The 27,529-nt window shown below is 44.6% G+C and overlaps 1 protein-coding gene across 1 annotated transcript in view; it reads right to left on the bottom strand.

The window, feature by feature from the left end:
- EPHA3 (EPH receptor A3) overlaps nt 1-27,529 on the bottom strand; it is a 409,832-nt gene that overhangs the window by 37,395 nt on the left and 344,908 nt on the right. The window contains exons 10-13 of the mRNA XM_088442029.1: nt 22,626-22,751; nt 19,753-19,938; nt 16,096-16,157; nt 9,375-9,584 (exon numbers count right to left, since the gene is read on the bottom strand). Coding sequence (XP_088298155.1) covers nt 9,375-9,584; nt 16,096-16,157; nt 19,753-19,938; nt 22,626-22,751 — 584 coding nt within the window. The remainder of the gene's footprint in view (nt 1-9,374; nt 9,585-16,095; nt 16,158-19,752; nt 19,939-22,625; nt 22,752-27,529) is intronic.

The raw sequence follows: 27,529 nt of genomic DNA, 5'->3' as shown, positions 1-27,529 counted from the left end.
AATTCCAGTTAAAATGATATAGTTAGCTTAATATATTTCATCATCGACACATTACTGTCTGGCTCCTATAACACTTCATTTTATAGCAAAGCCATTAGACACTATCTTTACCTAATATGGCCAGGAGGTGGAGTTTAACACCTCCTTTCTAATTCCCAAAATTTAAACTAATCCACTTTATGAGTTTCACCTGCTGCTCGGCAAGCTCACTAGACTCAGTACTAGGGCTGCGTACTGTATGTTTAAATGCAACACCCCTCCATGTGGCTTGAATACGTCGTCCTACCCATAGAAAACTCCTGTTGACACTATTTCTGTGCCAAAATATAAAACTCCCGCAACTGTTACTTGCATAACTGAAGCAGATAAAATGCCTTCAAAAGGTAATTTTCAATGCAACTGACTACAGTGCAAATCTTAAACCTGTCAGGCCTCTCAGCAACCCACAATTAGTCAACATCTTTGTGAGTGTGAATTTAGCGGCTATCAACGTCCCTGCAGTAACAGCCAGCTTTGCGTACCATGTGTGGTTACATCATCTGGTTTGCTATTCCTCATAAATGACTGAGAAAGTTATGTTCAAGTCTTCTAGTTCACTGAAAGAAACAGTTTTGCCATTTCTCATGAAAATGTGGTCACTGGGGGGCCTATTCATCAACACTAAAATAACGTTTTTAAGGACATTTTCCTTAAATAACGTTATTTTGGTATTCATGAACAGACTTAGCACAGGAGATATCACAGATATCTCCTTGCTAAGTTCCCCTGCGTTAATTTCCACACTCCCCATACATTAATATGGGGATGTGGAAATTGTGGTATTCATCAAATTCCAAAAATTATGAATTTTCGGAATTTGATGCAGTTACTATTCGCCACTGTGAGGTGGCGAATAGCAGAATCGACTTACCTGTATCCGCGTGTGCAGGTCCCCTGACGAGTCCCTCCGGTGCTCTGCTCCGTCCTCAGGCTCCGGAGGCTGGTCGGACATGTGTGCTCCCCAGCAGAGCACAAGAAAGTTTTTTTTTAAAAAAAAAGTATTTTTTTTTTCTAATCTGTCATGTGGTCTACTGGGAAACCACATAATAGACCAGCAGGACGGAGCCGGAGGCTGCTGTGCGGACAGGTAAGTCGGGGGGGGGGGGGGGGGTAGGTGAGCGGAGGGGGGTGGAGGGGGTCGGGGGGGTACACAAACTTACCGCATCTGTAGGCAGTGCTGCGCATGCGCTGGTTTTACAGATGTGACAGCGCATGCGCAGCACTGTTTCCAGATGCGATAAGGTAGTGTAGGCAGGGAAAAGTATCTATTTCCCGAAAAGCTGTCATCGCAAAAATGACAGCTTTTCGGAATAGATACTTATGGAGAGGTGGAATGATGAATTCCACCTATAATTAGGTAGAACTCCATGTGAGTTCTAAACCTAATTATCTCCATCGAATTTTTAGGTTTAATGAATAGGCCCTGGGTGTCACTGTTCTATTGCTGTTTATGGATAACAAGAAAATACTGGATGACTTTATAGACCAAGCAAACTTTTTTGTCAAGGTTTTATGTTTAAAAAACAGTTGGGAGTCCTAACAGCGGTAAGCTGGACGTACAATTTTATTCTGTGTGTTCTTGAAATCTTTCATTTAAAATGATTATATTCCTTTATTTAGTACTAGCAAACTGGCATATGCTGGGTAACCTTGGTGTGCCCCCTGCTCTGCTCTGTCCCCTCCCTCCTACTTGAGCTGGGTACACAGTAAACGATGTGTGTACCCAGCGATCCGACGGGCGACATATCAGGGGCCAGAACACATTAGTTGATCTGGTCCCCCTGCCGCATCTCGCTGCAAGGGGTCGTCATTCGCTGGCTGGGTATGAAACCATGGCTGTCGAGATGCCGCTGGTCCCGACACCCATAGGAAGTCATGGTAAGTATTTTCTAGCCCCTACCCTAACCCTCCCTCCCCGGTGCCTAACTCTATTCTCCCCCCTAGTGCCTAAACCTAACCTCCCCCTCCCCACACCCTAAACCTAACACTCCCTATTCGGTACCTAACCCTAACCCTCCCCCTAATGCCTAACCCCGCTAACTAAAGCTAACTGCCTCCTAACACCCCGATACTTACCTTCGGGATGCCGGCGGTTGGGATACTGGTGCCGGTATTCAGACTGTCGGCATCCCGCACGCCCGGGATGCCAACTACATCTCGTCAGTCGCATCCTCAGCTTGAGCCGCATTTAGGGCCGAACTGATGAAGTGGCTGACGACCCCACGGGAGCGTTCACCGCCTGACATAGTGGGTACACACTTGGCGATTTTGAGGATTTGTCGCTCCTACCCGTCGGAACGGGGCAAATCGCTGAAATTATTGCTAATTGTTTACCCAGCTTTACCATTTCCCTGCAGATCCTCCATCCTCTCTGGCTAGTGTTTGTCCCGCTGATCGCTGCAGTGGGAGACGCTGGAGGGGCGCATGCATGATGGAGATGGGACAGACCTCAGCAGATAATTATATACTGTAGATCTGAGTATTGTCAACTCTTTTTTCTTAATGCCAATTTTAAAACAACTGACGAATAGTGTATTATACTTTACACACTGTCGTGTGTTGTTTCACAATTTGTAGTAACATCTACTGTAACATTATGATCAAGCTAGGCCATGGTAGGGGAGGGTCAGGTTGCGGGAAAGGTGGGTTAGGAGGATCCCGTACCCAACCATCTGATACATCTAGGTCAGGGGTGTCAAACCCAGCCATCCAGCTGCAGGGGAATTATACATCCCAGCATGCCTTGCCACAGTTTTAGAATGCCCTAATAGCAAAACTGGCAGTGCATGCTGGGATGTGTAGTTCCACTGCAGCTGGATGGCCCGAGTTTGACACCACTGATCTAGATTAATTGAATTAGTCAGAATACATTGGTTTATCTATTTAACTGCATCTCTCAAAGGAAACTAAATAGCATCTTTATCAGCAAATTCCACATCAGTAGAGTGTATAAAAGTATGGGAAAGTTACATATAGGAGAGTAATAGTTACACACTTTGTAATGCTTGTCAGGCTTCAATATTTAAGTGCAGGATTATAATTTCTTGTTTTTAATACTTTTGCCTAGGTAAATCTTACAGGGGAACTTATTCTTACCTGATGACCATGATAGATAAGCAATTTAAATAGCCGGCCCCTTTTTTTGAACGACCGCCTGCATATAGCGTCCGGGTCTGAATCCAGTGTCTCTTTAGAATATTCAGTATATACATTTTTTTCAACAGTCGTTAATGTAAATTATGCTAGCCATAAACAGGATACACTGAATAGCACAGTGTTGTGCATGACACAGCGTACCAGAAGCATTCAGTCGATTAATAGCAACTTTCCATTATCTGGAAAGAATGCATTTCCTACAATGTTTAGTAGATTTATAAGCTCACTTATTTCCTTGATGGACTGTCCTGATGAACATCTCCTAGAAGACGAAACGTTGATCTCTACCCTTGTGAAATAAAAGTGAGTCAAAGTCAATAAATTAGTTTTGACGACTCAGAAATCTGACGAGAGGACATTTTTAGAATCCAGGACTATATATATATATATATATATATATATATATATATATATATATATATATATACAGTCAGGTGCATAAATAATGGGACATTGACAGAATTTTCATATTTCGGCCTCTATTCACCACCACAATGGCTTTGAAATGAAACAAACAAGATGTGCTTTAACTGCAGACTTTCAGATTTAATTTGAGGGTAATTACATCCAAATCAGGTGAACGGTGTAGGAATTACACCAGTTTCTATAAGTGCCTCCCACTTTTTAAGGGGCCAAAAGTAATGGGACTATCAACTCAAAAGCTATTTCATGGACAGGTGTGGGCTATTCCCTCGTTATTTCATTATCAATTAAGCAGGTAAAAGGTCTGGAGTTGATTCTAGGTGTGACATTTGCATTTGGAATCAGTTGCTGTCGACTCTCAATATGAGATCCAAAGAGCTGTCACTATCAGTGAAGCAAGCCATCATTAGGCTGAAAAATCAAAACAAACCCATCAGAGAGATAGCAAAAACATTAGGTGTGGCCAAATCAACTGTTTGGAACATTCTTAAAAAGAAAGAACGCACCGGAGAGCTCAGCAACACCAAAAGACCCGGAACACCATGGAAAACAACTGTGGTGGATGACAGAAGAATTATTTCCCTGGTGAAGAAAAACCCCTTCACAACAGTTGGCCAAATCAAGAACACTCTCCAGGAGGTAGGTGTATATGTGTCAAAGTCAACAATCAAGAGAAGACTTCACGAGAGTGAATATAGAGGGTTCGCCACAAGATGTAAACCATTGGTGAGCCTCAAAAACAGGAAGACCAGATTAGAGTTTGCCAAGCAACATCTAAAAAAGCCATTACAGTTCTGGAACAACATCCTATGGACAAAGACAACTTGTACCAGAGTGATGGGAAGAGAAGAGTATGGAGAAGGAAAGGAACTGCTCATCATCCAAAACATACCACCTCATCAGTGAAGCATGATGGTGGTAGTGTTATGGCGTGGACATGCATGGCTGCCAATGGAACTGGTTCTTTTGTATTTATTGATGATGTGACTGCTGACAAAAGCAGCAGAATGAATTCTGAAGTGTTTCAGGCAATATTATATGCTCATATTCAGTCAAATGCTTCAGAACTCATTGGACGGCGCTTCACAGTGCAGATGGACAATGATCCAAAGCATACTGCAAAAGCAACCAAAGAGTTTTTTAAGGCTAAGAAGTGGAATGTTATGCAATGGCCAAGTCAATCCCCTGACCTGAATCCGATTGAGCATGCATTTCACTTGATGAACACAAAACTGAAGGGAAAATTCCTACACCGTTCACCTTATTATATATATATATATATATATATATATATATATTAAAATAAATACAGTATAATGAGAATTAGGTATAAATCTAAACCATATGTACTATACTGCTCAATAACCACATGGATGTTATGAACTGGTGTTATTATTTAACTCAGTGGCGTATCTATAATGGGTGCAGGGGGGCCCCGCACCACACACACTGCACCCATTTTTTTTTTAAACTTACCTGTCTGAGGTCCCGCGTCGGGTGTCACTGCTGCTCAGAACACCGGAAAAATGGCCACCGCGGCCATCTTCCGGTGTTCTGCGCATGCGCAGTAGACTCCGGGCACTAGAGTGTGCCCGAAGTCTATTGCGCATTCACAGAATGTCGGAAAATGCCCGCCACGGCCATTTTTTCCGGCGTTCTGCACATGCGCAGTAGACTCCGGGCACACTCTAGTGCCCGGAGTCTACTAATGCTCCGGTGGCTGGCCAGCCGGTCAGTTGGCTGCCAGCCACCAGGGAGAGAGGAGAAGGCCCCGCACGAGGAGTGCACATGGGCCCCCTCCTCTCTTAAAACGCCCCTGATTTAACTACTGTACATTTTATTTTACTTTAGATTCCAAATCAGCACGTAGTATGACTATTAATACTTTTTTATACTTATTTATCTGTCTTAAGTAGCACCGGTATCTATGCGGTTTTCTGATCCTACAAACACACACACACTTGAGTGTAATATCAGATTTCTATCATGTTCCCAAACTGTACCTTAATTTAAAGTGGTTATAATTCTACATTGCTACCTTTCTTCATGTAAACTGTAAAGAGATTTTCTTAAACATAAAACAGCGGCGATTATGAAAATAAAAAGGCAGCTTGTAACTTGTACACTTGTACGTATGCTGAAAAATTTTTTGCATTCAAAAAGTTTCACACCTCTGCCATAACTCAGATAGAAACAACAAAAATGTCAGTGTTTCCAGTGTCAACAGTTGGGAATTAATCACGTCTTTACATTTCTTACCAGAAAGGTGCACATACTTTACAGAAAGTATTTACAGCTTTCACTCCCTTTTATTGAGGATTTTTGTGTGTGTGTGTGTGTGTGAACAAAATATGCACCTGAAATATATTTTGTGTTTTGAAGCTTTTGTTTAATGACAGTGAGAGCAAAACTTGGACACCTGGCTCTTCTGTTTATTTTCCAGCTCTCAGATCTGGAACATAACACCTGGACTTGTCTACTTTGTGCATTATGTCCTTGCCATTTTTCACGTATTGATTTTAAGTTGGATCACAGCACTGGAATGTGTTTGTGTGTGTGTGTGTGTGTGTGTGTGTGTGTGTGTGTGTGTGTGTGTGTGTGTGTGTGTGTGTGTGTGAATTGTACAACAGCTGTTTTGTTGGTGTGGCTCCCTTCCAGTTATAAATTCAGCAGAGGACAGACCTACTGTATTGAAAAATATTGTACACGATGGAGGAATGAGCATGGGGTGTGATATAAATTGTCAATATTCAGTATTGTAAATTTCAAGGTGTTGATTGATGACATTCTGTCCATGCCAACATTAAGGGGGGAAATCAATTGTTTAATTGGGTGCCTGGTGCCCGGCAGAGCTATTAATTGTTATTCCGATAGGGAGTGAGTGCTCCGGGCACCCATTATTTATGGTTGCAAGCAGTAATGTGCATAAAGTCCGGCTTTTGGGCACCCAAACCGAATTTTTAGCAGTGCGCCCAATAAATTAGACGGGTTTAGCCGCTTTAAGAGTCTAAACGCAGTGCATTTGGTCGCTACAGGCGTGAAAAGTAATGGGTGCTCAAAACAACTGAATATCACCCCCCGATCTCCCGTCACTTTTGGTGGGAGATAGGCTGCGAGAAAACAATTGAATTCCCCCCTCTAAATATAGACATTCAGACCATGTTCACATTCATGTCGACCTTCCGAATGTCGACATAAAGAACATAATCCACAAGGAGTTTATGATGGTCTGTAATTAAAGAATATCTAGAATTTGGCCTCAAAAGGGTTTGGAAGATGCCATATACACATTACCTATATACACATTTGTCTGCCAGTCAATTGAGGGCTGGTTCAGGGTATAACATAGCAGGAAGGGGTTTATCCTGTTGTGGCGGAAGCCTTGGCTTTGGACTAGTAATTTTACCCCCCCCCATGGAAATTTCCATCCAGATCCATAAACCAGGAAAAGTTAGCGCACAGCGGTTTTACTGGGGCAGTTCCATAACCCTGGAATGTAAGGAGCTGGATACTTGTTATGCGCAAAGAGACAATTAGGCGCATTGCACATAGCGACATACTCTGTGCAGTTCATACATAACATTTATTGTAAACACAATTACATCACAGCGTTCTCCCCAGAAATTTTTTCCAGCCGGGTGGCATCCAAAAGTGGCCGGGTGGGGACTTTCGCTATTATGCGTGCGCCCGGAAAAGGGGTATCTCCCTTAAATCCAGCCCGACATGTCTCAGACTGCTCCCCCACTGGCTCTCAGTAAAAAGTGCCCATTATGCAGTTCCCCCTGTATTTGTGCCCTTTATACAGTGCCCCCTGTAGTTTTCCCCTTTATGTATTGCCCCCTGTAGTTTAGCTTTGCCCTTATGCAGAGCCCCTGGCTGAAGTAGTGCCCCTATGTAGTGCTCCCAGACTGGTCCCTTATGTAGTGCCCCCAGGCTTAAATAGTGCCCCCAGGCTGGCCCCTTATGCAGTGCCCCAGGTTTAAAGTGTCCCTTATGCAGTGTCCCCAGGATGGTCCCTTATGCAGTGCCCCGAGACTTAAATAGTGCCCCTTAGGCAGTGCCCCCAGACTGGTCCCGGCCCCAGCCCCACCCCAGCATTTACCTTTACTTGCTGGCCGCTCACCGCTCGCGCTCCCACTCCCGTTGCCTTGTGCTGACTGGATCTAACTAGATCCAGCAGGCGCGCGGGCAGGCTCCTCACGTCTCGGGTGACGTCATGACGTCACCCGCGCAGTGCATCACTGGGAATGCTGGCCTCTGAAGCAATTGGAGGCTTCTTTAGCCTCCGGTCACTTCAGAGGCCAGCATTCCACAGCGGGGGTCAGCAGGGGAAAGTGCCGGGCGGTAGACTGTTTCTACCAGGCGATGCGCCTGCAGAGAACAGCCTGGGGAGAACACTGCATCATCATTCATTGATAGCGCCTCTAATTCTTTGTATTGCTAACCGCAGCTCAGGTGGACGTGGACAGTGACACCCATTATCTACCATTTAAAATGGTTAATTGCATGTTAAGTAAACATTATGGCACACTGCGAATGCCAGCACACTAACACAATGCAGCCGCTTTCATGGGGGGCAGATGAGCCAGAAGAGAAAGAAGAAAGACAAGAGGAGCAATGAAAAGATAAGACAAGGAACATCATGGGGCCTATTTACTAAGCCTTGGATGGAGATAAAGTGAGTGGAGATAAAGTACCAAGAAATCAACTCCTAACTGCCATGTGTTTGAAAAATTACAGTTATGAGCCGTTCACTCTATCTTCATCCAAGGCTTAGTAAATAGACCCCCGTATGAGAAATGGATGCGATGAAAGGGCATGCTTCTCACATAGGCTAGGCTCAGAGAGTGTGTGTCGATGGAACTGCGGACTGTGCCGAGTTGTGCGTGCGTATAAATAATGGATCTTTTGCACCAAGCATAGGAACAAAAATCTGTACTCAGTTCCCTGCGCGCAGTCCCGGAGCATCATCTCTGCACTTGGAACTTTCTGTAAGCGCAGGTGTGATATTTGGAGTGTGGGTTACAGCAGAGGGGGCTGATTTTGATGAGAGGTGTCCATCTCCGGTTTTATAGTGGATGTCTTTAGGCAAGATGGTACGTAATGGTGGGACGTCCAGGGGATGGACTCCCACTGATTGCTACAAAGAGATGGAACTTATTACAGAGGATGTGTTCTAAGGCATAAACCATTTTAAAGGATAATTATGGTCCTCATTTTTTTTCAGGGGTCCGGTGTGACCCGAGAGGGTCCCCTGGGTTTTTATGCCTGTCCACGGGCTGTATAGACACTCCTACAAAATGTGGGATATTGCTACCTGTTTGATAAAAAAACAAAAACAAAAAACAATTCAACAGGAGCGAAGAGGTTTGGTTTGAATGATCCCATAAGAGAGCCCTAAATTGCCTGATTGTAAGTTGGTTAGCCCGGCCTTCGTACGTCATTCCTAGGACTTTCTGTGGCACAAATTCACTAAAGAAAATCCTTTTTTCTATACACAGCTGATTCCAAACCACGGAACACCCTCGGTTACAGCAAAATGGTAATTGAAACTTTTGTTTGAGATTTCTGAGCTCAGGAGGATTTAATTGTGGACAGCTGATTAATGGTAAATACTCTTCAATACTTTACTTCCAATGGTTTGTGACCGTGTGATTACTTTTCCCAGATAAAGGAGTTGTTTATGTTGCGCTGCTAATGATTGAAAACTTTTAATTCATTGCAAATTAGAAATGCTAAATTGATGTCTTTCTCACCCGTGTTGTATAGGCTGCTTCAGGATCATCTTCGAGGACACGAGACAGCCCAAAGTCAGAAACTTTGCAGACCAGGTTACTGTTAATGAGAATATTCCGTGCCGCCAAGTCACGATGGACATAACCCATGTCCGAGAGGTATTTCATGCCGGATGCGATGCCGCGGAGCATGCCCACCAGCTGGATTACTGTAAACTGAGCATCGTGTTTCTGCAAAGAATTTCAAGCATACAAGTGAGATACTAATTGGCCATTAAATTATTGCTGAGAACTGGATATAAATTTGCAATTACATTCCTACCTATAATGACACATATTTATGGCAATTTACTATAGTAGTTCTGCTCAATTTACTTGATACCTAGCAGTACATTGCTCTACAGTACGGTAATATATAATAGACCAGATATAGAAGACCTATGTCTCTCCAGGTGTTGTGGAACAACAACTTCCAGCATGCCTGCACCACATAATTGCCTACTTTTGAAAAAGCATTTCAGGGAGATTGTGGAAGCACCATCTATGAGCGCGCGATAAAGTGGGTGTGTACTGCTACATCTGAGAGGCGAACCCTAAAATGTACTTGCATCTAAATGTAAATGAGCCCCAAAGCAGTTAGTAAGATCTACTTGTTGATGAAACACACTGATACTTTTAAAGGTTTGCTTGTGTATTGTGTCTTACAAGTGGTTCCATATAAGTGGCCAAGAGAAACCTTATATGAAAATACATGTACAGTAGCCATAGGGATCATTGTGCCTTATATCCAATTACGGGAAATTGCACTGATTATACCTCTGTTTTATTTTCCAAGTATTACTACTTTCAGACAGAAAATGGCAGAAAAAAAACAGCTTTTTACCGGCATTTTGCATGCCAGGTTTTTTGCCATTTTTTATCTGATACCCCTTTCACACAGGAAAATGAAAATCCCGGGTAATTCACTTTTACCTGGTAATTTGCTAAACAACCTGGGTTTTTTCCCTGTGTGAAAGGGTCAACCCGGGACTTAATTCCCATGTCTAAGACCCTGCAAAAAAACAGGGTTGGAGACCTGGAAATTTAGTCCCGGGATGACCATTTCACACAGGGAAAAATCCTGGGTTGTTTAGCAAATTACCGGGTAAAAAGTGAATTACCCGGGACTTAAATTTTCAGTGTGAAAGGGGTATAAATAACGGAATACATACGATTTACCGCCAATCGCATGGTTCGAATCCCGACAGCGGCATCCCGGCAAAGGAGGAAATCCCGATCATCCGAGGTAAGTATTTGCTAATCTAATTCTACCCCCTAACCCTCCCTTAGGGGTGCCTAACCCTATCCCCCCCTCTAAGTGCCTAAACGTAACCTCCCCTTCCCCGCCACCTAAACCTAAGTCCCGCATGGGGGTGCCTAACTCTAACCTCCCCCCGGGGGTTGCCTAACCCTCCCTTCCCGTAGCCTAAACCTATCCTCCCGGGGGTGGGTGGGGGGGGTGCCTAACCCTAAGTCCCCCCCGGGAACCCTAAACCTAACCCTCCTCTCCCCCCTCCCCCGCAGCTGTCCGCGCCCGGCTTACCTTTGATCGGGATGCCGAGCGCCGGGCTTCCCAACTGCATACCTAAATAACAGCTACATAATTAGGGTAAGGTGCAATCAGGGAGATTGCTAGAGTCTTCGGGGAGACAGGGAGATTGCTAGAATTTCAGGGAGTCTCCCTCACAATCAGGGACAGTTGGCAAGTATGCTACACCCTGGGACTTCTAGTTCCACATACTGCCTAAACTTCTAATTTGAAGATACTGTACCATGTGAAAACAAATATAAAGCTGGACATGTGGAACTGTGATTGAGGGCATAGAGGCTTATTTATTTATGTACAGTATTTGCATTGAATTTAGTTGCAAGATGTGCACTAGACCACAGGTCCTCAAACTTGGTCCTCAGGACCCCAAACCAGGGCCGTAACTAGGGTAATGCGACCAATGCCGTGGCACAGGGAACCGCAGTGCAGGGAGCGCTTATTAGGCCTGTCAATTTCTTGTTTATTATCATTGTCATCTGTAGCCTCTTCTTCTTTTATCCCCAGCATCTCCTGGCCTCCCCTATCTCTTCCCTGCCCTTTGCCCATGAGGCCATGGCCCTTTTTTTAAGGTGCACTATCTTATGTCCCTATTTAAAAATATGGGAAGAGGGGGCACCAATGCTCTCTCTGGCACAGGGCACCAAAAAAATCTAGTTATGGTTCTGCCCCAAACAGTGCATGTTTTCCAGGTCTCCTTACAAGTGAGATTAAAATGTGTCAGTGAGTAATGAATAAACCTGTGCTCCTGCTGGGTGACCTGGAAAAGGTGACCTGCATGGGGTCCTGAGGAACGAGATTTAGAACCACTGCACTAGACTATTGCAGCCAGACACTTGCTTGCATTGCCTAACTTGCACCAGCCAGAGTAAAGCTGCTTGCTGATTGGTTGCAGTGGTTTTATACATGTGCTGAATGTGATGGTAGTAACTGAGGGCCTGATTCAGACCCGCTTGCGAGCGCTGATCGCTCGCAAGTGGGTCGATGTTGGCCCAGAGCGCATGCGCACGACGGAACCGGCTCCGTCGTGCGCATGCGCGAAACCCGGATAGCAACGGGCAAACCATCGCTCCGGGTCTCGCACCAAAGGGGGCGTGCTGTCGATGTTGAGTGACAGAGCGCTCGCTCTGAATCAATGCCCGCCTATTGTATTTTTAGAGTGGCCTCCTGGCCGCTCACATAGCTGTGTGTGACCACCCACAGCTAGTACGAGCGGCCAGGATGATGGTCGCGAAGGTCAAGACCATCGTGACCATCGGACTTGCGACGAGACCCTTGTGGTAGGGTCTCGTTGCCGCAAGTCCCAGTGGACTTCTTGCTCTGTAGGGTCTCTTCTTGCACACTTGAGATGTGTGGGGCCGGCCCTAGACGGTAGGCGTTCCCATGGGAACGCCTCCATCTGGGCAGCCATGCCCCCGGCCCGCCCACCAAAGGGGGCGTGCTGTCACTCAACATCGACAGCACGCCCCATTTGTTGTGAGACCCAGAGCGACGGTTTGCCCGTCGCTATCCGAGTCTCGCGCATGCGCACGATGGAGCTGCCTCCGTCGTGCGCATGCGCACCGGGCCAACATCGACCCGCTTGCGAGCGCTCAGCGCTCGCGAACGGGTCTCAATCAGGCCCTGAGTCCCATAATGTGTGTACTGTTTGTATCTTGCATTGTGAAAATCTTTATTAAATTATCATATTGTTATTATACTATTTCAAAGTGACTGGCTATGAGAAAAACATTATAGCACTTTATTAAAGTGTGTGCCTGTCATCTACAGATAGCAGAGGCTGCTAATTCGAAGGCAATACACAACAATATCGTGAGAATATATCCTATGAATTCACCAGTTTCCAACTCACAGTTTGGGGGCAGGTGTTACAGTTTCATGGTGACAGGGCCGTAGCTAGGGTAGTGCCAACGCACAGGGCACCACAGGTCAGGGGGCGCTGTTTGGGGCTGCCAAATTTCTGTTTATTATCATTCTTGCTTGTAGATTCCTCTTATTTCATCCCCAGCATCTCCTGGCCTCCCCTATCTCTTCCCTGGCCCTTCCCTATGAGGCTATGACCCTAGTGTGGGTGCGTTATGTCCCTATTTGGTGAACTCCACTGTCACTGTGACTATTGAAGAGGCGGGTCACATTATTGGCCATGTTTAGTGTACTGTACTCTGATGTAGCTTACCCTCTATACCCCATCTGTGGGTAGAGAGAAGGAAGTGAGGAGTGACAATGGCTGCCACTGCTGTCCCAGGGACCCCATCTGTCACAGTGGGTGTGAACACTCTGGGTCATGAGGAGAGTGCGAAGTGGGTTATAGCAAATAGACCCAAACACCTTCACATACTATGTGAGGGCATTTGAAACTATACAGGGATACTGGCCATGTGACGGCATATTGACTATATGTGGATTAGATATTCACTACATGGGGAATACTGATTATCTGATTACATGTGTGACTATATATATCTATACTAGCTGTATGAAAGTATATTGGTTATGGGAAGGCATATTATCTCTACAGTGGTATGTAAGGATATATATGGAGGTATTTTGGCTATATGGGCATATTAGCTATCGGGTTGCACATGCGCTTTGTGGCGGTCTTGTGGCTATGTGTTGGAATAATTATGTGTTGGGTATGTAAAACTATATGTACATACACAGAAAATAAAGAACACTCTACAGGAACTCTAAATATATTTATGTATATATGTACATAAACACCCATCAACCTTAGCATTTGAAGCACTGACGGTAAACATTACTTATCTTGCTACAATGGCACCTGTCATTATGTCATATTATGAAGCAAGTGAACACTCAATTCTTGAAGTGTTGGAAGCAAGAACAATAAAAGCGTAAGGATCTGAGCGACTTTGACTAGAGGACTGGATCAGAGCATCTCCAAAATGGCAGGTCTTGTGGGGTGTACCAAGTATGCAGGCGTTAGTCAACTCCAAAAATGGTCAAAGGACAGGGTCATGGGTGCCCAATGCTCATTGATGGTTGTTGGGAGCGTAGGCTAGCCTGTCTGGTCCTATCCCACAGAAGAGCTACTGTACACAAATTGCTGAAAACGTTAATGCTGGCTATGATAGGTGTCAGGAAACACCGTGCATTACAGCTTGATGTGTATGGGGCTACATTTTCCACAGACTTGTCAGTGTGCCCATGCTGAACCCTGTTCACTGCCGAAAGAGCCTACAATGGGCACATGAGCACCAGAACTGGACCATGAAGCAATGGAAGTAGGTGTCCTGGTCTGATGAATCACATTTTCTTTTACATCATGAGGACGACCGAGTGCGTGTGCATCTTTTATCTGGGAAGAGATAGCACCACTATGGGAAGAAGGCAAGCCGGCGACGGCAGTGTGATCCTCTGGGCAATGTTTTGCTGGGAAACCTTCACTCCTAACATTCATGTGGTTGTTACTTTGACATGTACCACCTACCTAAACATTGTTGCAGACCAAGTGCACCCCTTAATGGCAACGGAATTAACTGATGGCAGTGGCCTTTTTCAGCTGGATAATGTGCCCTGACACACTGTTAAAATTGTTCAGGAATAGTTCGAGGGACATGACAAAGAGTTCAAGATGTTGACTTGGCTCCAGATTCCGCATATCTCAATCTGAGCGAGCACCGAGTGGGATGGGCTGAAAAATCAAGTATGAACCATGGAGGCCTCAATTCGCAACTTACAGGACTTAAAGGATCTGTTGCTAATGTCTTGGTGCCAGATACCACAGAACACCTTCAGTGGTCTTGTGGAGACCATGCCTCAACGGGTCAGAGCTGTTTTGGCGGTGGCAGGGGGACCTACACAATATTAGGCCAGGTGATTTTAATGGTAATGCTGATGGGTGTATATATAATGTCTGCTTAACATAACAACTACATGATCAAATTCATTTAGCTATATTCAGTGCACTACATACTGTGCATCATTATTGCTCTAATACATGTCCATCTAATTGCCTTGCTCTAATTTATTACATGAATTTTCATGAATATTGAATTAAGCTGCCTCCACCTTGAGCACTTTACCGATGTTTAGTTTGCATATATGAGTTTCATTTCAGTTGTCTGGTGCTATGTGTCCCTACCCCACCCCCTCAGAACACAGACTAACCCCCCCCACACACACACACACAATTCCCTGGGAGGGATGTAGTCAGCATCTCAGCATGCGGGATGCCAACGGTATAAATACTGATGCCGAAATCCTGACAGGTTGGGATCCCGGCACCAGTATCCCGACTGTCGACATTCCGAAGGTAAATATCGGGGAGTTAGGGGGAGGTTAGAGTGCGGGGTTAAGGTTAGGCACTAGGGGGCGGGTAAGGGTTAGGCACCAGGGAGGACGTGTTAGCTTTAGGAGGGGGAGGTTAGGCTTTGGCATTAGGGAAGGAGGTTAGGTTAGGGGATAGGGTAAGGGTTAGGAAAACACTTAACGTGCATTCCTATGGGTGTCGGGATCCTGGGTGTCGGTATGCTGCTGTCTGTATTCTGACCAGCGGCATCCCAACAGCCGGGATTTCACACCCAACCCCCCCGGGACTACTCACCCGAAATAGCACCAAGTAAAACCAAATTACATCAATAAAGTAATTGGGATCAAATAAACACATTAAATACAGAGAAAACAAGGGAACAGGGAGCGCTACTTAGTATAGCAATAATGAACCTGAATAGGTTGAAAAATTAGATGATTTAATATCTTGATAAATATAAACACATAAATTATTAAAAATTATCTAAAAATATATAGACATAAACATAATATAGTACATGGATTAGCCTATCCTTAGGTGAGCTGCTGTTTGTATATACACATTTAGTATTTGGTGCGCCCCTCATTGTGGTGTCTTTGTCTTGTTTTACATTAAATACAGATATGCAGACCCAAACATGTGACTTATTATGGGGTAAATTTACTAAGCAGTGCGTCAGCAGTTTCAGCCACTGGAGTTAAAGGGGTAATCATATTAAATACAAAACCTGCCTGATTCTGTAATTAATATTATTGCCCCTTTAAATCCAGCCATCAAAACAGAAGATGCGGCGCTTTTGTAAAGTGCTACTCAGTAAAATGACCCCAATGTTTTTGCTCAGTAAGTTGTACCAGGAAGACAATAGACTTTCAGCTTCCACATACCCGAAGAAAACTGTCCAGCGAACCATTTTCCATGTATTCAGTCACAATCATCACTGGTTTACCTGGAATATATATAAACCATAATGACAAAACATCGCTTTGTCAAAAATAATCATCATAGATACATTATAAACTTTCCAATTAACTTAAAGAACAGTTCACTAAACACCCACGGCAGAAATCGTGACAATTTCTCCTTTTTACATCACATCATTTTAGACTTGTAAGTTACAGCCTGTCACCCCAACGGGATGTAGTCAGGATGCCGGCAGTCGAAATGCCGACTGGCAGAATCCCGACACTGAAAGCCCGGCATGGGACTAAAGATAGGCATCTAAATACCGACGCCTATCATTAGCCCCACGTGGAAATCCTGACGCCCGGCATACCGAACGTGATAGCCGAGGGGGGGAGGGTTAGGTTTAGGCACTCCCGGGGGGGACTTAGGGTTAGGCACCCCCCCCCCCCCCCGGGAGGATTAGGTTTAGGCTAGGAGAAGAAGGGGTTAGGGTTAGGCATCACCGGTGGAGGTTAGGGTTAGGCACCCCCCGGGAGGGTTAGCTTCTGGGTGCGGGGAGGGAGAGTTAGGCACCGTGGGAGGGGACTTAGGATTAGGCACCACTCCCCGAGGTTTAGGGTTAGGCACCCCCAAGTTTAGGGTTGGGGGGGGTTAAAGATACTTAACAGCCGGCGTCGGGATTATGATGTATTGGGCTTCCAGGGTCGGGACTTGAACCGACGGCTTTTAAGCCATCAGTATTTCATACCCAACCCACTCCAACAGATCAGAGATTTACAGTGACAATCATGGTGCTATTAGATAGGTGCAAGCTGCCGCAGTAATATTCACAGCAGGGTGTAATTGTAGTTCTAGAGTGATCGTTTTTTATGTACAGACACAGTTTACAATTGTAAAAGCAGTAAGCAGATTTCTGACTACATATGACATGGACATTGCATGCCATTGTAAGCCCTGTCTGAGACTTTAATGTAGCCTAGATGCAAAAGTCAAGTTCAAACACTGTCTACTCTACTAGTGTTACCTATAAGTACCCTCTCATTAAGCCATTTTAACTTACACCAATGTGATGTTGTTAAACAGCTACTTATGATTGCAGCTTCCTATAGTAGATCAGAACTAACAGAATTTCAAACCAGGCATAAAAATACAGTTCCATGCAACAAAAGGGAATTAATCCATTTTCCAAGTCGGCTCCAGGGGCGCCGAGAGGGGGGGGGGCGGGTACAAATTACCGGTCTAGGGCTTCCTGAGGGGCCCGGGTCCAACGCCGCCCCCCTCCCCCTCACAGCAGCCCAGCACACAGCGTGTGCTGAGCTGCAGTGGAGACTGCTCGTGGCTGCTGAGCAGCAGCCACAGCAGTCTCCTAAGCCTGTGGGGGGGAGCGATCACACTGATCGCGCCCCCCCTGGCTTTGTGCCGGGCTGAGGGGCTCAGAGAGCTCCCCTCACCAGCGCGCAGCGCCGCTTCGTGGCGCTGAAAATCTTTTTATTTTTTCCCGAAGGGGGCGTGGCCACGCCTCCCATTATTAGGCCACGCCCCCTATTACCCGGGCCCACCGCCGCTCTTGGCGGGCCTGGTCAGCTCATCGTGTTCATTTACATACAGGTTTTTCCACATACATCTAGCCTCCTTGCGTGTTAAACAGCCCTTCTAGTCGCGCCATGCCATGGCGTAACTCAGTAGCGCCGAGCTCTTCATGCGATTTTTTACCTTTAGATGCGAAAAGAACGCACAAGTAGCTTCTGCTGATTAAAATGATATGCGGAATGCCTATATTCTGTGTGCGACTGCGGGTGTATCTGCATGCGAAACGCTAAGTTACAGTGTCAGCGGCTGTGATGCTGTAACGTAGTGTTTTGCATGCAGATGAACAAGCAGTCGCACACAGAACTTAGGCATGCCACTTATCATTTTAATCAGCAGAAGCTGCTTGCTACTTGTGCGTTCTATAAGATGCATCTGAAGGTAAAAAGGGACACGAAAAGACGCATGGCACTACCAAGTCACATGGCACTCACGCGTCATGTGTAACTCAACTTGGAGGATAGTTGTACAGTATGTGGACACATCTGTATGAACCGCACTCAGTTAGGCAGGCGTGGTTTTTGTCAATTTTCGCAGTTAATTCCTAGAGGGCTAATTCTGCTTGCAGCCTTTTTCGGTGCGAGCAGAATCAGCTTACCATAACTGGCTGGGAAATAGTACGGTTAATTGAATCCGACCCATAGAGTGTGCAAAGCCCCCATGGTGTATGATATTGTGCACTGCACTAGGTCTACAGATGTCCTCAATCTTCCCATTTTCTATCCGAGATTCATGAAGATCTGCAATATCTTTGCAAGCACAGACCCAGTGTTGGTGCACAAAAAGAGATGCAATTTATCTATTTCCCTACCACGTGGACACATACAAACACTCGGGTTGATTTTTTTTTGCCAGAAGCCAACTAACCAACCAATATGTTCTTGAAGTGTGGGAGGAAATTGAGGCACCAGGAGAAAACCCATGCAATCACAGGTAGAACATTCCAACTCCACACAGGCAATGTTTGGGCCAGAATATAATTCACAATCTCATAGCTGTGAGGCAGCAATGCTAACCACTAAGCTAACGGTGCTCCCCAATTTTCAAAAGGAGAAAAAAATAAATGTTTATATTTGTTTTCTGTTTTGCGCTCGGTCAACGTGATCCCCACTGCCTAAAACAAGGGAGAAAATCGAATAGCTGATACTCTGCTAGGTAACATCCATGACCTTCAATATACATACAGTAGGTATGACAATGATTTACAAATATACTGCATATACTCGAGTATAAGCCGAGTTTTTCAGCACATTTTTTGTGCTGAAAAAGCACCCCCTTGGCTTATACTCGAGTCATGCCCGCATGGTACGCAGCTGAGTAGCGTACCATGCGGGCCGCGGTGCAGACTCTGTCTCTGTGACACAGCTGCACCACGTGTGTAGCGCTGACCGGACGGAGTTCGGTCAGCACTACACACTGCCAAACACACAGCCGCCGGCAACGGCAGCTGTGTGTTTGTTGTAATCAGCAGTCAATGAGAGTCTGTCAGACTCTCATCGGCTGCTGCTGCTCCCACTGCGGGAGCCATCTTCCGGCTCCTGCAGTGGGTAATGTGAGAGACATCGTCATGACGACGTCTCTCCCATAATGCAAAGCGGCCAAAGGATCCAGTAGCAGCGTCGGGACCAGGAGCGGGGTATCAGGTAAGTGGTTTTTTTTATATTACATCTCTCTACTGGAGGCAGTACCAGGGGGGGATTACTACTGGGGGCACTACCAGGGGGTTATTACTACTGGGGGCACTACTACTGGGGGCACTACCAGAGGGGGAATATTACTACTGGGGGCAGTACCAGGGGGGGATTACTACCAGTAGATGCTGCATTTCCCACCCTAGGCTTATACTCGAGTCAATAAGTCTTCCCAGTTTTTTGTGTTAAAATTAGGTACCTCGGCTTATATTCGGGTCGACTTATACTCGAGTATATACGGTAATAGTCTCACTAAATGTAATCTCTAATAGCTAAATAATACACGTTATAAATACTTGCACTGCAAGGAAGTTGTAGACCTCTAATCACCAGCGGTCTTTGTCATCTACTGGTGCTTACTTTTTGTAACAACTCCTTCCAAACGTATGATATTGGGATGCTCAAATTGGCCCATGATGCTGGCTTCGCTCAAGAAATCCCGTCTCTGCTTTTCGGTGTAACCGACTTTCAGTGTTTTAATGGCTACACCGATTTCTTTTTTAGATGGAAGTTTCAGCCGACCACTGCATACTTCTCCAAATTCTCCTATAGCAAAAGGAACAAAAAGAGCTTACAGAGCACAAAAAATAAGTAATAGCAAAAAGTATAATAAACTTATATAAATAAACACAGTCATTACGTGATGTTTCACCCCATGTTTTACTCAAAATGCCAGTTGCAGAGTTCTGTCCTTTCCTATGAAATTAATATTTATTGACAAGGCAGAGAAGTTCCTCCCAATAATTAACTTTAGAAATCCTAACTGAAAGCACAGTGCTGCCCAAAGCGATATAAAAATATTTAATTTTACAGTTATTTATTTTACTATTGCTCATAGTGATGGATGAAATGTTAATATTACATTTATAATTGACGTCGTTTCATGACCTGAACTGTCCTCGCACTTCCAGTGGATGGTTGCCCAAAACTAATTTTATTTTTTGTTTAAATGTCTTAGAACGGGATGCATTTACACTTAAACTGCGATCAAACCTCAGAAAGCTGGCGTTACAGAAATTGTCTGAATAGTACCCCCAGTCCCCCCCCAGGCCACCTGAAATTGTCTCTCACTGCGTCCTGTGCAGTACGACTCAGACACAGAAAAAAACCATCGGACAATGGTGCAAACAACGTCACTGTGTCCACCACTGAATTAGGCCCTAAATTATTATCCAATGTCAGACAGAAAAACATTTTAGTAAATGTACTTTGCTTTTTTTCTCATGTTAAACCTAACTTGCAATTTAAATAGCCACAACTACAAATACATGAAACAACATAAACAGTGTAGTAAAAAAAAAACAGTGGCACAATGTAATACATTTTGCAGTTGGCCTGTCAGATTAATGTATAGACTATAAATTGAAGCATGTCCTGTCAACCATAGTTTAAAAGGACCACTAACACTAATTCACAAATTGTTTATTATACAGAATTACTGGTAACATTACCACACATGTATATATAAACAGTATTTTGAAAAACCATTGCAGCACTCCTTTCATAAACTTAAAAGTATGATAACAGAACAATCGCTTGTTTTCAGCTGCATATCAATTGTTCATGCAATAAAAGTTATGTCATGATTTTGTCTGGCATTAAATATTAAACTGCACATAAGATGCAAACTCCCCATCCAACGTTTGCAGGAGCATTTTAAGACTTTTATTAGCTAATGCTCCTGTATACACACCTACAGGTGTGTTCTCATACACCCAGCCTAAATACGCCATGTGGCACCAGACAAGGGAGCTACGCCGGGCAATGTAGCATCTTTTTTTGCATCTTTTTCTGTGAAAAGCAGCATAGTCACAAACGTGACGCGTTTCGCTGTTGCCTTCTCACAGCCTAATTAAACCTTTGAAAAAGCCGAGGGTCTTATCTGACAGCACAAACTCATTCCAAGGACTTCCGTGTTTTAACCCATATTGTATTTACCGTTGTTTGGAGCCTCAGCACCTGAAACCGTAATGGAGGGGACTGACTCAATTTGCTTGATCCTTCACTGCTAAAGCAACTAATCAGCTTTGATGTATCATTTATCAAGTACAGTCTATGAAATAATAGGTAGGAGCTGATTGGATGCTGTGGGCAACATCTCCACTGGTCCACTTCTGCACGCTTTTCACTGCTTGATACATAAATCCCTAAATGTTTAATTTATTCTATCCGCATGTTGTTTCCATTCAGTCATATTGAAGCGCTGCTATTACCTGTTTATATTTCTTGTGCTATATTTGTCTATTCCACACTAAAAAGCAGCTTTGGGCAAACAACCCCAACTAGTGCCTGGCTAGTTACCTTAGATAATGTTTTTCCTCTTTTGCACTTGCATATGGTCACCCTGGTTTTATTTGTAGTAAGTCTCTAAAAGCAGATGGGTAATAGGTGCAGGGTGTGCAGTGCACCCATAGCCAATATACTTACCTCTCTGCTAAAGCAGTTGAAAATGGTGCCAGTGTAATATTTATGGAGAGCTACGTATGTGCAGTAGAGTAGTCTACTCTGGGCCTGATTCAGAGCTGGACGCTATTTGCGGACGGTCGTTAAAAAAAGGGGCCGGCTATTTAAATTGAGCGCTCACTCTTTGCGGTTTGTTGACACCTCTATGTCTGAGCAAGCGAACGAAAAATGCGCTTGTTATTTTGTAAAGACGCCCCTTTGCCGTTCGCAACACACGTCATCTCCGGTATTTATTAGATTAATCGGGTACATCGAAAGGCATATGAACTGCTCGCAGTGCTTGTGGTAGGTTTTTCTTACCGCTATCACTGCGAGCAGTTCAGGCTAAAAGACAACCAAGTGACGTGGTCGATGACACTCCTTTACTAATTATGCACTCCCATTAAACGCCCTTTTGACCGTTTGGCACGCCTGCGTTCGGATCTCCACTCCCCAGTTTTTAAGCACCTTCCCCTGTTACCACCCACAAACGGTACATTCTGTCAATCAAATTAGCAGCCCCTCGCTGTTTTGTGAGCATACAATTTCCGACTGCAATGACTGGTTTGCGCATGCCTATTACGACCAATACGTATGCGCAGTTGTGCGAACATCGCTCAGAGCGAACGCTTACGAGCGGCTCTGAATCAGGCCCTCTGTGCATTCACCGGTGAGAAACTGGGGACCACACAGAGACTACATATGGGCCCCCTCCACTCCTGGTTGGAGAGACACATTTAGCCGATAAATATTCAGTGTATGCATCTGGCTCCTATATGTAGGTCACCTACCTGCTCCAATAACTTTGTCTATGGATATGCATGTAGAGTCAAGCTCTTTCGCAAATTCATGAACAGCCTGGCTTGGGTCTTCGTACGTATGAGGGTCTACATATGTCCTAATGCCAGGAAATTTTACTGTGAAGGAAAGAAAGGACAAAGTCTGAGAAACATTGTTAGTTTGCAGATCATCAGAAAAACATTCCTGTTTATTAGTAATTTTCTCTTACACGTAAATCTTTGGAAAGTAATATCATTGGTGGCATTCATTTTAAAATAATTTACACAATTTGCTGATGAGTGGATGCATGATACTGGCTGACTGCTTGGCAGGGTTCTCGGGTGGGTCCAGGGAAGGGGGTAACTAGGCCAGCGCTACAAGGGTTTGGTCCTATGATTGCATTTTTGTAGCCCCACGGGGCAAAGATGATTTAGTACGAAGTGCGTCATTAAGCTACTTGGACCGGCTGGGCGGGAGGCAGCGGCAGAATCCGTGAGAAATGCTTGCACTTCTCTGAGTCTGGAAAAGCCGCCCAAGATTCGGGAGTCTCCTGGATATTCCGGGAGCATAGGCAAGTACGGGCTGCACATCACACACAATACCATGCCATGTGCACTCTACTGAAATATAATGTACTCTACATTTTACAAACACAGCTCTAGTAATGTTACTGCATAAGGACTAGATAAGAACTGATTATGAGATTTGCATAACAGAAAATAATATATACTTTTTTGGTGCATTTGGTCAAATCAGAAAACTAGGAACATCTCTGGGTACAAACGTATCCCCTGAAAAACAACAACTGTGGGTACAAAATGCAGATCTGTCTATAAAATCAGGAGCTATTGTGAGATGTTGATATCTGTGCTCCCTACATACACAACAGTGTACATGCTATTCATTGTAGTGCCATGGTCTAATAATAACAGACAATTTCAAATTTGCACTACAATCTGTTACACATTTGTACTATCAACCGTATATCTCACTGTCAGTGATGGGTAACAGACAACCCAGGGGCTGCATTCGGCACTCCAGGCCGTCACTTGCAGCTCTGCACTCCACAGCTCGGTAAAGCTCACAATATAGCAGGACCCCATAGAAACCTCTGGGTGCTGCTATTGAGATTGGAAAAGGGGAAACCACAGCAGATATCTCCTGGAGAAAACCCATGTCATGCATTCAGGGGATGCTTACATTGTGCTGGTATCCCATGAAAACATATGGTTTCTGGAAGCTTTTTCATGCAGAATTAGTTTAATAAATATGCCCTTTAAGGTATTCATTTAATTTACTACTGAGATTAAAGTAATGTTTGAGTTCGGTCTTTTTTGATGGTTAGAGTTGGGACTATTTGCGGTCCCTGAAGGGTATCATATTGCCTATTCTGGTCTTGAGTTGTGCGCTCACGCTCAAGAGAACCAAACCCTGTGTGGAAAGACAGGGGGGTGGCGTCAAGTGTAGGCCCTACAAATACCAAGCACCATTAAAACTACAGAAGGTGTAATGGTTAGCGTTACTGCCTCACAGCACTGAGGTCATCGGTTCGATTCCCACTGCGGCCCTAACTGTGTGGAGTTTTTATATTCTCCCTGTGCTTGCGTGGGTTTCCTCCGGGTACTCCGGTTTCCTCCCACACTCTAGAAATATACTGGTAGGTTAGTCGGCTCCCAACACAAATTAACCATAGTGTGTATGTTTGAGAGCATGTGGTAGGGAATATAGATTGTAAGCTCCACTGGCGCAGGGACAGATGTGAATGGTAAGATATTCTCTGTAAACCGCTGCGGAATATGTGTGCACTATATAAATAACTGGTAATAATAATAATAAATAACTAAATAAATTACATGTGTACAGTACATGAGATATTCCAGCAGCTATTACACTTTCTAATGACTAATAAATGTATCTTCTCTATCTATCAACAAGCCATAGACACCAGATTAATTGGTACTGTCCAATCCCTGTGAAGTATTTTTCGATTTTTACTTTTCCTTTCTGAGAATGATCTATACCTGCCATCAATTCCTGTGTTTCCATTCATTATAAAGGGGAAACACAATCGAAGGTTGTAACTGAGCAGTTCTTTAATACATAAATAATGCCACATGGGTTTATTCCAATACTCAGCAAGTCTAATTCATTTTCATATAATAAATGGCCTAGGCTGTTTTCATGGAAACACGCTCTATTTCATAGGAAGGGGTTGGTGATTGGCATGCTGGATTTGTAATGTGTTAAATGACAAATGATTTTTAGGGCTAGTACAATCCACAGACTGGGCAGTGGGGGAGAAGGAAATGGTCGCTTTTCCTACAGAGATTTGGGAATTTTGTTTGCAAGAGAATCCACATAAACAGGGCTCTTTGTTAAGTGTAGGGGTGTTATGCTGGAGCACCAATGAATGCTGATGAATTGTTTCATTGTAAAAAAGGTGCTATAACTCGCTGCCTGTAAAAACAATACAATTAACAAACACAATTAAGGCCAATGTAAACATCGCCTCTGGCACAACCATAAACTGCCTGGTAATGATCATTCAGAGCTTTGCGCCTGCAGCGATAGCTCCCCAGATGGCGAATAACATCCATTTAAAGACTTGTCCTTCACTTGTGATGTTGAAATGCGACTTTCTTTATGCATATGTAAAATACACAGCATAACAAAACCGATCTCTACGTTGAAAATACACATGTGGAAATAAAAAAAACACATTCAGTATTTTTTTTTTTATCGGGCTACTGAGATCTTGTCGGCAAGTCCTTCGTACTTGTAGTGCTGTTCTACAACAATGTCATATGCTAACTGCTTACTAAGGGACATGTCACGCAGACTCACCATAAATAATATGGGATATACTATAGGGACTGACTCCTCCTTTACCCAAACCTAACATGGCCTGATATAAGTTCGCCGTATTAGGTGATGGTTTATTTATGACTAAGGGCCTGATTAAGTGATGGACGCAAATGCCATTGCAGCTGCGATCTCTCATGGATCGCAATGGCGAAAATATGCTAGTGACTCGCTCGCCATCCAGTGCATAAGGACGCCCACTGACAGCATCTCACATCCTCCACCCAAGCCCAAGAGCGGAAACATCAAACTAGATCAGCCATCTGAGTAAGTCTAAGCTGCCGCAGACCAGGGCGGTCTTCAGCCACGCAGAGGGCTCTCCTGCTGTGAGCAAGGACGTAGTGGATAATTTATGCACACCCAGAAAACTGTGTTTAAATGTTCAGACACACCTGCGTTTGCCTAGCCACCCCCCGTTACCTCCCCCAAACGCTGACTTCCTGTCACTCACTTTGCGAGTGAATCCTCTTTGTGTCAGCGTAATTGCAATTCAATCGCTGCTTTTGCGCATGTGCAATGGCTAACAATCCTTCAATGTGCGTGAATATGGGCATTGCGTCCATCTGTGAATCAGGCATAAGTGGTTTAACTTCAATTAGTTACGGAACTACATACAGCACATTTCCTAAAAAGGAGTTTTTGCCTGAAAAAGGGGTTACAGATGTGTCCTTATTTAACTATAGCTTCACACCATGTGGCGCGAGATGTGTGGCGCGGTATACACGTTTCATCACAGTACACCATACAGTAGGGACCGGCCCCCCGTTCTTTGTTTAGTGTCTATATCACATCGATGATTGTAGTGTAGGTGACACTTTAGGGTTTTTGTCACAATCTCGGTACAATAAAGACGTTTATGGAGTACAACATTGCATGGTGGTATGCATGCCATGGCTTAGCCATATCAGCCCTTGTTCTTTAGTTCTTCTTATTGTAGCGTCTGTGTTTCACTACTACAGCATGCAAACATGATAGTAGTGTACAGGGTAATTTTGGTATTGTGTTTTATGTGCAATTGCAAAATCACAATAATCTGAGTTATTTGGCGCGATTATAGGATAGGTGTCAGACTGATCGCAGCAGTAGACTCTGACCACTAGTCTAGCGGCCGCCATTTTCCCAGCGATTTCCCCACTGCGCGTGCAGGACTGCTACAGCCGATGTGGGACTTCGGATAGGTAAGTATTAGAAAATATGGGTGCAGGGTCTGCGTTGTGGGCCCATGTGCACAGCACACCCTGTCCCCATTATAGATCCGCCCCTGACCGATCAAATTGCAATAAGATGAGATTATCGCATTTTGAGAAAAAACATAACCCCACTTCAGAATGCTTTCCTTACCTCTCTGAGATCCATGGACTCAAGAGAAGTAGTACTGTGCATGTGCAATTTACACAGTACAAGTGATAAAGTGTTTACCTGGCATGCGTGTCTTTGTTGGCTCATGCATGCCCAGTATGGAAAAAAGTGCAGCTGTTCGGTATATACGCCTGCACTTACTTCTGTATCACTGCGATACAGAAGTAAATATAGCAGTGCCAGGCTTTGTGCCACCCTGTTCTCCCCCCCACGTGACATCATGATGTCACAACAAGGGGGCAGCGCCGCCGTTATCAGTAAGTACAGCACTGCTCAAAGCTTCCTTAGGCTGCCGGGTGTGTGTTCAGAGCGCCCAAAAGGACGTTCCAGGCAGCTCTTCAGCAGCGATACTGGCTGTAGGACCTTACAAGCCAAATGCAGGAGCTATGGGGCAGCTACGGTGCCATCTTCAATGTCTGCACCCTGGGAAATGGCACTACTTGCACACCCCAAGTTACAATCATTAAATCAATGGCGTATCTATAATGGGTGCAGGGTGTGCAGTGCACCCAGTCCAGGTGGGCCCACACTGCACCCATATATAGTTATACTTACCTCTCCACAGTATCCAGAGTGCTGCTTTGAAGCGCTGAGCCGGCACTGCAGAGCAGCAATAATCACAGGGAAAATGTCAGAGCAAGCGCAGTAGATTCTGGAGGGGGCTCACACAGAGGCTGCACATGGGCCCTCTCTT

This window comes from Taudactylus pleione, unplaced genomic scaffold (genome assembly GCF_031769625.1).
Source record: "Taudactylus pleione unplaced genomic scaffold, aTauple2 ptg000303l, whole genome shotgun sequence".
Taxonomy (NCBI): domain Eukaryota; kingdom Metazoa; phylum Chordata; class Amphibia; order Anura; family Myobatrachidae; genus Taudactylus; species Taudactylus pleione.
The sequence above is the reverse complement of the archived record's forward strand: the minus strand, read 5'-3'. Positions and strand labels throughout refer to the sequence as shown.